Here is a 14,945-nt window from a genome sequence, read left to right as displayed (position 1 = left end):
GGCCTATGTATATTTACTTATCACACAACAGTCACCTATAGGTGACTTCTATAGGTAATGTTGAATCTGATTCTTGTTTAGATTTTTCTACATTTTTAAGGATAAGCATAAAAAACACTACATAACACGTAAGAGTTACAAAAACGCCAATAAAAACAGGCAACAAAGTCAGGGCTCTTAGGAAGGCAGGAAAAAGCAGGTCAAAATCGTAAGTAGAAGTCATACTCGTCGAATCTAATGTTGGCATTTCGAGGGTCACAACAGGAGAGAAAATATTCCAGTATAGATGGGCCGGACGATGAACCATTACCGTTATGCTGAGGCTGTGAGGTAGAATATGAAGGCCCAGCAAAACCACAAAAACAATAGGTATAAATTACCTGATACTGAAACAGCTTGAAGGAAATCTACCATCAAAATCCAGCACAATTAAACCAGGGGCACTTATAGATCCAGGCACTGTGACTGTGGTATCTTCTTAATATCCATGGCCTCCTTCCTTATAAAAAAAATGATGCTAATTACCCCCAAAGGGCTCCTAGTGGTGTTACAGATGCCTCTCTGTGATGCAGCTTCACGGGCTTTTACACTGTCTCACCCTTCCCCTCTGCTGCTGGTCAGCACTTCTCTCCCCACTGTGCTTGATTTATTCTCGCTTTAGCAGAAGAAGTTTCAGCACAGTGGGAGGGGGTGTGTGCTCCTTGCACACTGTAACAGCCTGGAAATCTGCAGCATGGATTTGGATGGAAGATTTAATTCCACCAGATGTGCAGCATATCTCCCCTCTCTGAACCAGAGCACCAACAAACACCTCCCTAAGATACTACCAGTCCTCTGCTGACAGTGAGGTCCACAATGATGATGGAGAGGGCAGCCATTTCTGAGCCTTGTGGTATCATGCACTGGAGGGGAGGCAGTGGGAAACCTTCAAAAGCTGTAAGAGAATCTGTATGTACTGCTGCAAGCCTGCACTAGCAAGAAATGACCTCCGCTGTGAGTATTTTCTTATGGTATGTTGTTTTACGTACTTTGTGTGCAACAAATACTTGAAACCACTGTGTAATCCAATCAAATACTTTATATAAATCCTTGGATGACAAACATAGACATAAGGCATATAAATACTTCACCAATTTCTGGCTCAATATGCTGAAGTCCACAATTAAAAGTCCACGCTATGTTAACCTGGTTCACTGAGACGCTGAACGCCCGGTGTGTCCAATGACGTTTCGGAGGTAGCCCCTCCTTCCTCAGACATGCGTAGTGCCGGTCAGGTGAGGGTTTAAATACATACGGAGCATTATTACAATACAATATTCAAACAAAACCCTATAACAACAATAGTACAGGAATTACATATAATATACAATAAAGACAACATGAAGAATGTACCAAAAAGCCTTCTATAAAAATGCACTGAAGCAGCACTGTTCATTCAATCCGCGGGGTTGTAATGTATCTAACTTGGTGATCCAAAATACCTCTCGTTGTAGGAGTTTTTTATTTAAACCCCAATCATTATCTTGTGTGACCTCTTCCAAAATTACGGTAACCACCGCAAATCGCTCACTTGGTGTGTGTTTTCTCAAAAGTGTCTAGCAACACCCGTTTCCTGTTTAACCTTTTCATTACTGGCCATTAGTTCTTCCTCCGTTTTGTTAAGATATTGTCTAATGAGAGACTTATGTTCATTAAGTCTAACACGAATGGCTCTGCTGTTTGGCCCACGTATGCGAGTCCACATGGGCACTTTAGCATGTACACAACTGCTTTGGTGTTACAGGTAAAGAACCCCTTTAATTGAATTTTATGTCCTCTCCTAGGGTGGCTGACGAAATCACCTTTAATAATATTTGAACAATTTCCGCAAGCTAGGCACGGGAAAGTGCCATTCCTCTTAGCGGCAAGAAACATTTGCCGTAACTTTTTCTTGACAGTAATGTCTGATCTCACTAATTCATTAGCGACTGACCGACCCTTTTTATAAGTAAACTTGGGGCGATCTTTAAACAGTAGCCCATATTTAGGATTGTGGGAAAGGATATTCCAATTTTTTAGAATTGTTTTTTTAATTAATTTAGCGTGTTTGTCATTTTGGGAAAGGTAGGTAATTCGATCTCCTACTTTTTTCGGTCTAGCTGCTCTAACACTCTCTGTAGGTAATTCTGAAACTTCATGTCCCACTCTTTCTACTTCATTTTTTGGGGGTTAATTGTTTTTTGTTGCTGTTTTAAGTACTTTCTCTAGCCTTCTCTACTTTTTTCTTCCATCATTTTGGTAGAGGTCATAATTGTTTTGCTTTGTAAATTAACCCAAGGCCTACATCCTGGAGAGCGTTATTCCCTTGGTTGGCTGCTAGGAAGGGGTTTCTTTTCATTATGGTAATTATTTTACGATAAGCCAATAATATTGTCTTCCATGGGGCTCCAGGTCTCTTTGCATTTGCACCAGTGCTTTCTTTCTCAGGATAATAACAATCTTTTTTTTTTTTTTCTTTTAAAAAAGCTTTATTGATTTTTACATAAATTATACACATAATACATATATGCACCAATATTTCCTACATTTCTTACATATAATAGATTCCATGCATAGAAAAGTACTCCTGTGCGTATTAATTTACATTCCAATCTTAGCACTACATTATAGTCTATACAAAATCCAAATAGACCCAAAATATTAAAGTGCCATCTATATACAAACATTAACCTAAAGAATGAAGTCTCTAGATAAATACAAAACCGTTTCCATTTTCTCCACATCCCCCTCCCCCCCCCCCCCCGACAGGAGGGGGAAAAAAAATTATAACTATAATAAATTTTATTGGATGATTCTTAAGAGTATTAACCTTCCCGTCTTCCCATATGCTGGTTTGTCTAATTCAATTTGTCCCAAGTTCTAGCCCATTTCTGCATAGTACCCCTCCTCTCAGCTTGTATTCTTTCATATTCTTTTACCTTTAAGGATAGATTTATCCACCTCCTAATTATTTTCCTACCACTGTTGCTTCCCCATTCCCTTACAATCAGCACTTTCGCCAGCATCATCAATTTGAGAATAGTTACTTTAAGGGTTGATCTACTTTCCACGGGGCTACATCAAGATGGAAGGAATAAGAGATAATTCTAAGATGGTATTCACCCGCTGGAATACTTCACTCCAAAACTCGTGAATTGCCTGACATGACCGTATTACATGGGTGAAGTCAGCTCCGAGCTCTCCACATTTGAAACATAGGGACGATTCCCTGATTTTCATCCTGTGCAGATCTATAGGGGAGTAGTACAGCATGTAAAGAATCTTAATCTGTATTATTCGATGGTTTTCGTTTGTTGATCCCATCTTGGCATTTCTGTAGATCCCACCCCATTCCTCCCTCGTTATAGCTCCTACCTGCTTTTCCCATCTTTCTTGTGATTTGTGAGAAACCCCCACGGAATACCCCTTAACCAAAAATTTATAAATACCCGCGATCAAGCCCCTTTTTTTTCTTGTGTTTTGCACATATTCTAAACAATCATGTGAATTTATTTCAAAATTTTTCCTCACTCTAATTGCATTAATAGCGTGAACTAGTTGAAAATATCTTTAAAAATCCTTTTCCCTTAATGCATATTTATCCTTAAAAAAATTGAAATTTACCACTCTTCCATTTTCTAATATCTGTGCAAAATATTTTATACCCTTCCTTTCCCAAAATGTTGGATCTGGCAATCTCCCTAATTCGGGAAATTCTTCATTATACCACAATGGAGTGCAATCTAGTATTCCATTAATGTGTAGAATTTTCTTAACCTCTTTCCATCCCCTAAACACTGCCCTTTTCATACTAATTTTCTTATTCCCCTTATGATCTGCATTCTTTTCCAGTGTTTCAAATACCGAGCTCGCGTGGTTATCCCTCATTATAAGTGCTTTAACTGGATCCGTCACATCCTTCCAGCCCACTATCCTAGATAGTTGAGCTGCCAAATAATATCCAAAAAGAAAATGAATCCCTATTCCTCCTTCTGAGATTGGCTTGTGCCAGTGTCTAAGCTTTATTCTAACCCTTTTTCTGCCCCAAATTAGCTCATTAAACAAAGATTCCATAGCCTTGAAAAAGGAGTTATCTATCCATATGGGACAGACTGCCAAGAAAAAAAGGGTTTGTGGTAAGAGAACCATTTTAATTAAGGCAACTGTGTCTGCAAAGGAGAGTGGCAACTTTTCCCATAGCTGTATTCTTCCTCTTACTATTTTAATTAATGGTTTTAAATTTAAGGTATCATATTCCTCAATCTTCGCGGAAATTTTAACCCCCAGAAATCTGATCAGTGGTTTTACGTTTAGCACTGGTCTTAGTGAACCATCTGACTTTACTTCCTAGAAATATGTGGCTTATCCAACCGTTCCGATCTACCGCTGCTTTTGAACATTTTCCTGCTTTTACTGCTCATTCAATATGTCGCTTGTGGTACAGGGGTTTTTTTCTTCTGAAAATGATCCCAGGCACTCAAATATCCCCTGGAATGAACGGTGTTCCAATTTACCTGATTGACCTCTTCTGGAGATTTTGGGTCTGTAGGAGCTACCTCCGGCTGAGGAGGAGCCTCTTCCTTTGGTGGACTGCTTCTTATATAGTCCCTGGGAATAGTCTCGGGCCTGTCCCTGGGACTTGAATGACCGACCCATTGTACTAAAAAGACAATTAAAATTATGGGCAGGCTTTTTAAAATCTGCAAAAGATTTCCTAGCCCTGTATCTTATTTTAACCTCCTGAGTAAATTTTGGTTGAAAAAGAGGTTAGCTGTTTCCATATTAGTAAACTTGTGTGCCTAGCATCTAGCATCTCGCAGCAGTGAGCCATTTTCCCTCCTCACATTAGTGACAAAATTAAAATTCTGTCCCACTATGAGAACCGCTCTGCTTATGGGGTATAGCAGCGCTATTGCAACATCCCACACTGGGGCCTAGCCTTTTCTTGGGGCCTGGAGGCAGCCGGGGCCCTGAACACCGGAGTGGTTGTGGCCTATAGCGCGCTGATGTCATGGTGCTTCGTATGGGGACCGGAGGGCTGTCCTACACCCTGGCAGGTCTCCAGCAGGTGGTGTGTGCACGAAATATGGAGGGAGAAGCTGATGTACTTGTTTCTCCCTGGGGCAACCCCTGAGTGTCTTTAAAATAGGGTCCCTACGTGATGGATGGGGAAGCCCGTGGTGGTAACAGGGATCAGACGGAGGAAACGTTTTGCAAATCAATTCACGGTTCTTTATTGAACAACAGGTAGCAGGCAACGGGCCTAAGGAGTCTCACAGCAGATCTGGATTCTGGTACTGGAGTGGTCATGGAGAATGGTCCTCAGGAATAAAGCACCAGCCTGGTAATAGGTACAGGCTGGGATAATGGAGATGGAGCTGTGTCCAAACTGTGGAAGCTGCAGCTCTGGATTAGAGTCTCCTGATTGGATTGGGTGTAGGTGTCTCTCTCTTCAGCCTGACAGCAGGTCTGACTCTCTGCTGTGTGGAAAGACCATTAGTTCTGGACTAAGACCATGTGCTCCCACTGCACAGGGGGTTTATACTCTCCTTGGTTAGGTGGTAGCACCTCTCCAATCACACTCCAGTTTACAATACAGCCATATAACTGGATAACATCTCACACCTATTAAAATATTGCCTTTCCAGGCCGTATCTACAGCTGCTATCACATAATCTCCCAGTGCTAGAAACTTACTAGAGGGTTCATGACTCCCTTCCGACAGCTCCTAACCTGGAGAGGGCGCTATTCGCAACTACCAACCTGCCTATATGTCTTAAACGCTTGCAGCTTCTGAGTATCGTTCTCTAAGCTGCCCCCCTGTTCTGCCTTAGACAGCATTAACCCCTTAAGGACGCACCCTGTTTGCAGGTTAAGGCTTGGTCCTTTTTTTAGAGAATTGACCAGTGTCTCTTCAACGCTTTAAGAAATCCATGTGATTTTGAGATTGTTTTCTCGTGAGACATTGTAATTTATGTTAGTAGTATCATTTTGGTGATCCTTTCCTTTTTTTGGGGGGTAAAAATTCACAAATTTGAAAATTGTAAATTTTTTTTCACATTTTTCCTAAAGTTTCAAATGTTATACTTTTTAGACAAAAAGTCACACCACAATTTTTTTTTGGTAGAAACCTTTTGCCATTGTTATTTTTATTTCCATTATTTGTTTTACGTTTCCATTTTTTTTATGGATGTGAGAAGGTTTGAAGTTTTAGTAGCAACTCCTCAGATTTTCTTGAAATTTGAAAAATGCTACATTTTTTGGGTGATCAATTCAGTTTGGAAGTGCCCTATAAAGGCTTATGTACTATATATCCCCACGAGTAGCACCATTTTATGAACCAAACATCTCAACCTATTCAAATCAGCATTTAGGAAGTCTGTTAACCCTTTTATTATTTTTCCGGAAGCAAACAAAAATGGATTTGAAATTCTGAAAGTTCAATTTTTGATTATGCTTTTTCTCATTTAGCCCTAAAATGGACACATTCATTAGAAACTTGAGGTAAATATACATCCCAAAATGTTTGCCCTGCTTCTTCCGAGTACAGCAATACCAGACATGTGGATGTCAACTGCTGTTTCATTGCACAGCGATGTCCAGAACAGAGTTCGTATTATTGCGTTTTTGGAAGGCCAATTTGGCTGCAATGTTTAGTGGTGGCACAGTGTAATTGAAGAGCCCCTGAAGTAACAGTACAATAGAGAACCCCCAAAGATGTCACCATTTTGGAAACTAGACCCCTCAAAGAATTCATCCGAGGTTGAGGTGAGCATTTCAACCCCCAACATGCTGGCCAAAATTAAATGCAAAGTAAATGGTGCATAGTAAAAATTGTGTTTTTATCGAAAAAATGTCATTTTAGTGCCTAATATATTTTGCCCAACCCATGGCAATTTAGACAAACACCCCAAAAATCATTATGCGGGTTGTCCCGAGTACGGCAATATCACATATGTGCCAATAATTGACAGGCTGGGCACACAGCAGGGCTGAGAAGGGAAGGAGTGAAATTTTGATTTTTCCGCTGTTTTCACACGTTTGGATTTGGAGTGCCATGTCATGTTGGCAGGGCCCGTGAGGTACCAGTGCAATAGAAACCCCTGAGAAATTATACCATTTTGGAAACTAGACCTCTCAAAGAATTCATCTGGGGTTGTGGTGAGAATTTTAACCTCAACATGCAGGTCAAAATTGAATGCAAAATAAATGGTGCATAGTAAAAATTTTGTTTTTATTGCAAAAATTTAATTTTATTGCCTAATATATTGTGCCCCACCCATGCCACTTTAGACAAACACCCCAAAAATCATTCTGGGGGTTGTCCCGAGTACGGCAATACCCCAGGTGTGGCAAAAGTTTACAGGCTGGGGACATGGCAGGGCTGAGAAGGGACAAGCAAAATTTTGCTTTTGGCGCACCTGTTCAATAGACTGATGTTGGGGTGCCCCTGAGGTACCAGTGCAATAGAGACCCCCGAGTAGTGACCCCATTTTTGGAAAGGGCACATCTCAAAGAATTGATATAGCGTTGTATGAGCATTTTAACCCCTAAAATGCTGGCCCAAATGTAATACAAAGTGAATGGCGCAGTGTAAAAATTGCATAGTTTTCTCAAATGTGTCCATGTGTCAGCTCCTGCCATGGGAGATAAACACCCCAAAAATCATGATGCGGGTTCTCCCGGAAACGGCAATACCCCATATGTGGCAATAATCTACAGGCTGGGCACACGGCAGAGCTCAGCAGGGAAGGTGCGGCATTATGTATAAGCTGTGTGCATCAGGGTACAATTATACATCCAGGGACGCGTGATATATCCTAAAACACTCCTTCATGCATAACCCTGGTTTCTTGGGGCATGTGTCACACTGGTAGATGTTGTTTTTTTAATGCCCCTTTTTGAGCACACCCTGCATCTCTTCTGTGTCCTTCCCTTGCTGGCTGTTTGGGGAACTTCTCCTGGAAAGTCCTGCCCTGGTACAATCTGTGTGGCCTCGCTTCCAGATGTACTAGCACTACCCCCTTCCTGGTCTCTAAAAATCAACTTCTTCACTACCACCTCTTGAAATTCCAGGAAAGTTCCCCTCTGGCCGGCACATCGATGTAGCACGTAAGCATTATACAATGCCATCTGCATGATGTGCACGGCCAGCTTCTTGTACCACACCCTCGACTTCCGCATGGCGTTATATGGCTGAAGTACCTGGTCCGACAAATCCACCCCTCCCATGTACTTATTGTAATCCAAAATACAGTCTGGCTTGGGGGCTTCTGCACTGGTACAGGGGTGGTGATGTGCCCATGTATTGTTGTTAGTACAAGGACGTCCCTTTTGTTCTTGTACCTAACACACAATACTGAGTCGCTACTTAGTGCTCGGTCTTTTGTGCCTCCTGAGCTTTTCCCCTAGCAGCGACTTAGGGAGAACTCTGTGATTTCTGTGTACAGTGCTGCATGCTGCAGTTTGTCTGGAAGCGAGGCACTTGAACAGGGTAGTACTAGTATAACAAATTATCCAGAGGTGGTAGCCCTGTGGGTGCACCAAATCCCAAACTATCTTTCCAGCTATTCCCAGGAAAGGGGGGGGGCATTCAGGGGGCACTATCCTAGAGTCCTTCCCTTCATAAACCCTGAACCTATAAGTGTACCCTGATGCACTGTCACACAGCTTATACATCTTCACGCCATACCTTGCCCTCTTTTTGGGCATGTACTGGTGGAACTGAAGTCTCCCTTTGAAATGTACCAGGGACTCGTCCACTGATATGTGCCTCTTTGGAGTATACAAATCCATAAATTGTGCACACAGGGAGTCTAAGATGGGTCGGACCTTATACAACCTATCATAACTGAGGTCATCTCTGGTTGGGCACTGAGAATTATCGGCAAAATGCAAAAACCTATGGAAGGCTTCAACGTGCAATCTGCTCATCGCCATGCGGAACATGGGGTGTGGTACAGTATGTCTGTGCTCCAATAGTCCCTGGTAGCGGGCTTTTTGACAAGTTCTGACAGGGGTCCACCTGTGGGGTTGTGAATAAAAAGAAGTGGGGTTTTGGGCTATGTATTGTGCAGCATAGAGATTGGTCTGGGACACCATCAAACTAATTAGCGCCTCACTAAAAAAAAACCTTAAAGTAGTCCACTGGTCCGAGCCCTGCTGTGTCTCTGCGTATCCCAGGACTGGCCGTAAAATGAGGGACCTGAGGGGCATAACTACTACACTACACCTACTCCTCCGCAGAACAACACAGAACTACACAGAACAACGCCTACTACTCCGCAGAACAACACAGAACAACGCCTACTCCTCCGCAAAACAACACAGTACAACGACCTACTCCTCCGCAGAACAACACCTACTACACTCCACTACCCCACACAATGCCTTCTCCTCCACACGCCTGCTCTCCACACAACGCCTTCTCCTAAACTCTACTCCTACATCCTACTCCTAAACGCTACTCCCTCAACTCCTAAAAGATTGCACTGAAAAGTGCGGTTGTGGGAGATAGGGAAAACATACAATGGGGGGGGGGGGTAAGTGAGTGTTTTGGGGATACAGTAAGGGACAGCACACTAGAACAACTCTCTCTAACAACTCCAACACAAAAATGGCGCTGCTAGAGAGAGTTGTGTGAGCTAGATCAGCCCCGACACCTCCCACCAGTGTCATCCTGTCTCGCGGACAGGGTGATGTCCTAAATGCAGTTAGCGCTCGCGTCCAATATATCGGACGCTGAGCGTTAAGTCACCTCACTCTGCGTCCGATATATGGGACGCGGAGTGCTAAGGGGTTAACAACAGGGGACCGACCACGTCCGTCATTTTAAATTTACGCTATGTAAAATGGAGTCCAGATTATCTGGAGTACTGGAGGTTCCAAGAATGAACAACATAGCTAGATCAATATCTGGCGGATCAGCGCTTGATTGACATTGACCTCATCACACCGTGCCTACCGGGCGCTGCTGTAGTACAGATACAGTGGGGGAAGAGGCAGAATGGCAGCGGGGAATGAGGAAAGGTAAGGACACATTATTTTTATTCAAAAAAAGAGCCCATAAGAAAGGGAGCAGAGAACTAGGTACAATAAAGGGGGGCACAGATAAATATGCACAAAAAGAGGGGGAGACCATAATAAGAGGGGCACAGATAAGGAAGGAGAACAGAGAAAGGGACCACAATAGGAGGGGAGCGGTAATGGGGCATTGTACAGGGTGAGCTCCAGGATCCTGGCCGCCATCTGCTCTCTGTCCTTCTCCCGGATCCCTGGTGGATCATTGATGGAAAGGATCATCTTTAGGAGAAACCTCTGGGAGTCCTGGATCTATAGAACCTGAGGAAACATGACAAGAACTAAGAGCAAACTCTATATGAAGCAATTGTGTCCATGACATGTGTGATGTGACAGGTGGGGATGTGTCTCATGCTGCACATTGTCTCTATGTGTGTGATGTGACAGATGGGGATGTGTCTCATGCTGCACATTGTCTCTATGTGTGTGATGTGACAGGTGGGGATGTGTCTCATGCTGCACATTGGGGGTCATTTACTAAGGGCCCGAATCGCGTTTTCCCGATGTGTTACCCGAATATTTCCGATTTGCGCCGAGTTTCCTTGAATTGCCCCGGGATTGTGGCGCACGGGTTTGGATTGTGTCGCGCGCGCACCAGCTTCCGTGCGCCACAAATAGGGGGCGTGGTTTTCGAGCAACCCGAATTATTCGGACAAGCCCCTGAATTTAAAAACCGAATTGTGTCGCATAAGGACCGCTTACCTTCACCTGGTCCAGCTCGGTGCATTCCGGCGCGATGAGTTTACTTTCAGCGCAGCAGCGCCACCTGGTGGACGGCGGAAGAACTACCTTATTAAATCCCGGCCGGACCCGAATCCAGAGCGGAGAAGCCGCCGCTGGAACGCGAATGGACCGGGTAAGTAAATGTGCCCCATTGTCTCTATGTGTGTGATGTGACAGATGGGGATGTGTCTCATGCTGCACATTGTCTCTATGTGTGTGATGTGACAGATGGGGATGTGTCTCATGCTGCACATTGTCTCTATGTGTGTGATGTGACAGGTGGGGATGTGTCTCATGCTGCACATTGTCTCTATGTGTGTGATGTGACAGATGGGGATGTGTCTCATGCTGCACATTGTCTCTATGTGTGTGATGTGACAGGTGGGGATGTGTCTCATGCTGCACATTGTCTCTATGTGTGTGATGTGACAGATGGGGATGTGTCTCATGCTGCACATTGTCTCTATGTGTGTGATGTGACAGATGGGGATGTGTCTCATGCTGCACATTGTCTCTATGTGTGTGATGTGACAGATGGGGATGTGTCTCATGCTGCACATTGTCTCTATGTGTGTGATGTGACAGATGGGGATGTGTCTCATGCTGCACATTGTCTCTATGTGTGTGATGTGACAGATGGGGATGTGTCTCATGCTGCACATTGTCTCTATGTGTGTGATGTGACAGATGGGGATGTGTCTCATGCTGCACATTGTCTCTATGTGTGTGATGTGACAGATGGGGATGTGTCTCATGCTGCACATTGTCTCTATGTGTGTGATGTGACAGGTGGGGATGTGTCTCATGCTGCACATTGTCTCTATGTGTGTGATGTGACAGGTGGGGATGTGTCTCATGCTGCACATTGTCTCTATGTGTGTGATGTGACAGATGGGGATGTGTCTCATGCTGCACATTGTCTCTATGTGTGTGATGTGACAGATGGGGATGTGTCTCATGCTGCACATTGTCTCTATGTGTGTGATGTGACAGATGGGGATGTGTCTCATGCTGCACATTGTCTCTATGTGTGTGATGTGACAGATGGGGATGTGTCTCATGCTGCACATTGTCTCTATGTGTGTGATGTGACAGATGGGGATGTGTCTCATGCTGCACATTGTCTCTATGTGTGTGATGTGACAGGTGGGGATGTGTCTCATGCTGCACATTGTCTCTATGTGTGTGATGTGGCGGCTGCTCATGTATGTTGTGTGTTACATGTATGACATGTGCTGCTTTACCTCTGACACTGATCAGTACAGACTCCTCCCCCTCCTAACCAGCGCCCCGCCTACACTGATCACATGGTCTATGACATCATCACAGGTCCTTCATCCACTTCTCTTTAGACTTGTACACCCGGGAGGCCCCGCCCCTCAGTGACATCACACTCCCAGGGTCACATGACTGGTGGATAGTGAGCAGGAGCCCCGCCCCTCAGTGACATCACACTCCCCGGGTCACATGACTAGTGGATAGTGAGCAGGAGACGTGTGTGAGGTAGAGAGAGTCCTGTACTGAGGAGAGAAGAGGTAAGTGACCAGAGGAGGGACTACAACTCCCAGCATGCTCCAGGAGCTCACACACTATATGGAGGGACTACAACTCCCAGCATGCTCCAGGAGCACACACATACTATATGGAGGGACTACAACTCCCAGCATGCTCCAGCAGCACACACACTATATTCAGGAACTATATCTCCCAGCATGCTCCAGGAGCACACACACACTATATAGAGGGACTACAACTCCCAGCATGCTCCAGGAGTGGACACAAAGTCTCCCTCCATGTGGGGTCCAGTACCTGCTATTAGTGAGGAGCGGCACAGTCCAGCGCCATCCCTCCTCCCTCAGTCCAGTGACCTCCCCTCCAGTGTCTGGAGAATCCCCATCTGTCACATCACACATGTCATGGACACAATTGCTTCATATAGAGTTTGCTCTTAGTTCTTGTCATGTTTCCTCAGGTTCTATAGATCCAGGACTCCCAGAGGTTTCTCCTAAAGATGATCCTTTCTATCAATGATCCACCAGGGATCCGGGAGAAGGACAGAGAGCAGATGGCGGCCAGGATCCTGGAGCTCACCCTGGAGATGATCTCCTTGATAACCGGAGAGGTGAGAGTCTCCCAGGACACGGCTCTTATCTCTAGGAATAACAGCGGGAAATGACTGGAGAGGTGAAGGATTCTTAGGATCTATGTAGTGATCAGTGTCTCCCCATACACAGGATTACACAGTAGTGAAGAAGTCGTCTGGTGAGTGTGTGACCCCCCGTGTGTCAGGAGGATGGACCCAGAGCCCCATCACCGAGCCTCCACCTCATTCACTGATACATGAGCAGAAGATCCTAGAACTTACCTCCAGGATCACTGAGCTGCTGAGCGGAGAGGTGAGCGCTGCCGGGAATGCTGGGACATTGTACAATAACACAAGGGAGGGGTCTGGGTGATGACTGTGTCATTGTGGGTGACAGGTTCCTATAAGGTGTCAGGACGTCACTGTCTATTTCTCCATGGAGGAGTGGGAGTATATAGAAGGACACAAGGACCAGTACAAGGACATGATGATGGAGGACCACCAGCCCCTCACATCACCAGGTAAGAAGAGACCTTCCTGATTATAGAGGACAGAGCAGGTGTGAGGTCACCTCCTCCATCATCTCATCATCACATATAGACAATGTATCAGTCACTGTGTATATTTCCTATAGATGGATCCAGTCAGAGAAATCCACCAGAGAGATGTCCCAGTCCTGGAGATTCCCCAGATATTACACAGGAACCAGAGAGATGTCCCAGTCCTGGAGATTCCCGGGATATTACACGGGAACCAGAGAGATGTCCCAGTCCTGGAGATTCCCGGGATATTACACGGGAACCAGAGAGATGTCCCAGTCCTGGAGATTCCCGAGATATTACACAGGAACCAGAGAGATGTCCCAGTCCTGGAGATTCCCGAGATATTACACGGGAACCAGAGAGATGTCCCAGTCCTGGAGATTCCCGAGATATTACACAGGAACCAGAGAAATGTCCCAGTCCTGGAGATTCCCGGGATATTACACAGGAACCAGAGAGATGTCCCAGTCCTGGAGATTCCCGAGATATCAAAGAGGAACCAGAGAGATGTTCCAGTCCTGGAGATTCCCGAGATATCAAAGAGGAACCGGAGAGATGTCCCAGTCCTGGAGATTCCCGGGATATTACACAGGAACCAGAGAGATGTCCCAGTCCTGGAGATTCCCGAGATATCAAAGAGGAACCAGAGAGATGTTCCAGTCCTGGAGATTCCCGAGATATCAAAGAGGAACCAGAGAGATGTCCCAGTCCTCTATATTTCCATGTTGTTAAAGAAGAACCAGAGGAGAACATCCCACTGGATCATCAGGTAGATGGAGCTGAGATTCCTGTAAATCCCTATAGATGGATGTAATGAATCTTCTACTAATCTTCTCCAGCAGCAGTGGGTGGAGGATCTATGGGATGATGTTTTTGGACTGTTTCAGCTTACGCATGTTCTTCGTGTTGGATCTTTCCAGGAAAGTTGTGGTGGAAGGAGGAGCGGAGAGGAAATCCCCTCATCAGTGACAGAGGAGGGTAAGAGCCTTTCATGTATCTTGTGGGTTATTCTTCCCTTATACATTGCAGGGAGAGGTCACATCCAGGGGAGGAGATGGAGATGACATGGACACCTCCTGATTTCTCTGACTGCATCTGTAAAAGGCTGAGCCTTCCAGTAAATATGATGCGCTTGAGGAGGGCCTATATTGAAATACCCTCATCCTGGGCAACCTCTTTAAAAAGTTTATGCCTAATTGATGGGCAGTAAATACACTGAAGGACCTGCAATGATGTCATGATCAAATGACCTGAAGCTATGTACAAGCTGGCTAAGCCTTACCATACAACAGAAATAATAAGCACAATGATGCAGGACTCCAAACACCATATAGCAGTAAAATCCAAGTACACTTCAGATGCAATTAAAGGTATATATTTGTTTTCGGCCAAGTTTCATGGAAAATGTAACGTTTTGGCTGATGTGACAGGCTTTGTCAAACACGGTAGCTGCGGAGGATGCGTTGTCTGGTGCTCCTGGAGTTACCACACCTTGGCGT

At 44.8% G+C, this 14,945-nt stretch overlaps 2 protein-coding genes across 2 annotated transcripts in view; one reads left to right on the top strand and one right to left on the bottom strand.

The window, feature by feature from the left end:
- Nucleotides 1–14,945, bottom strand: part of LOC140119804 (uncharacterized) — a 340,011-nt gene that overhangs the window by 138,159 nt on the left and 186,907 nt on the right. The window lies entirely within an intron of this gene.
- On the top strand, nt 13,060–14,260 carry LOC140119759 (uncharacterized). Its single transcript, XM_072139110.1, has 2 exons — nt 13,060–13,425; nt 13,539–14,260. Exons 1-2 carry the CDS (start codon nt 13,341–13,343, stop codon nt 14,258–14,260), a joined length of 807 nt encoding a protein of 268 aa, XP_071995211.1. The 5' UTR covers nt 13,060–13,340.

Source organism: Engystomops pustulosus, chromosome 2, assembly GCF_040894005.1.
Source record: "Engystomops pustulosus chromosome 2, aEngPut4.maternal, whole genome shotgun sequence".
Lineage (NCBI taxonomy): Eukaryota > Metazoa > Chordata > Amphibia > Anura > Leptodactylidae > Engystomops > Engystomops pustulosus.
The sequence above is the reverse complement of the archived record's forward strand: the minus strand, read 5'-3'. Positions and strand labels throughout refer to the sequence as shown.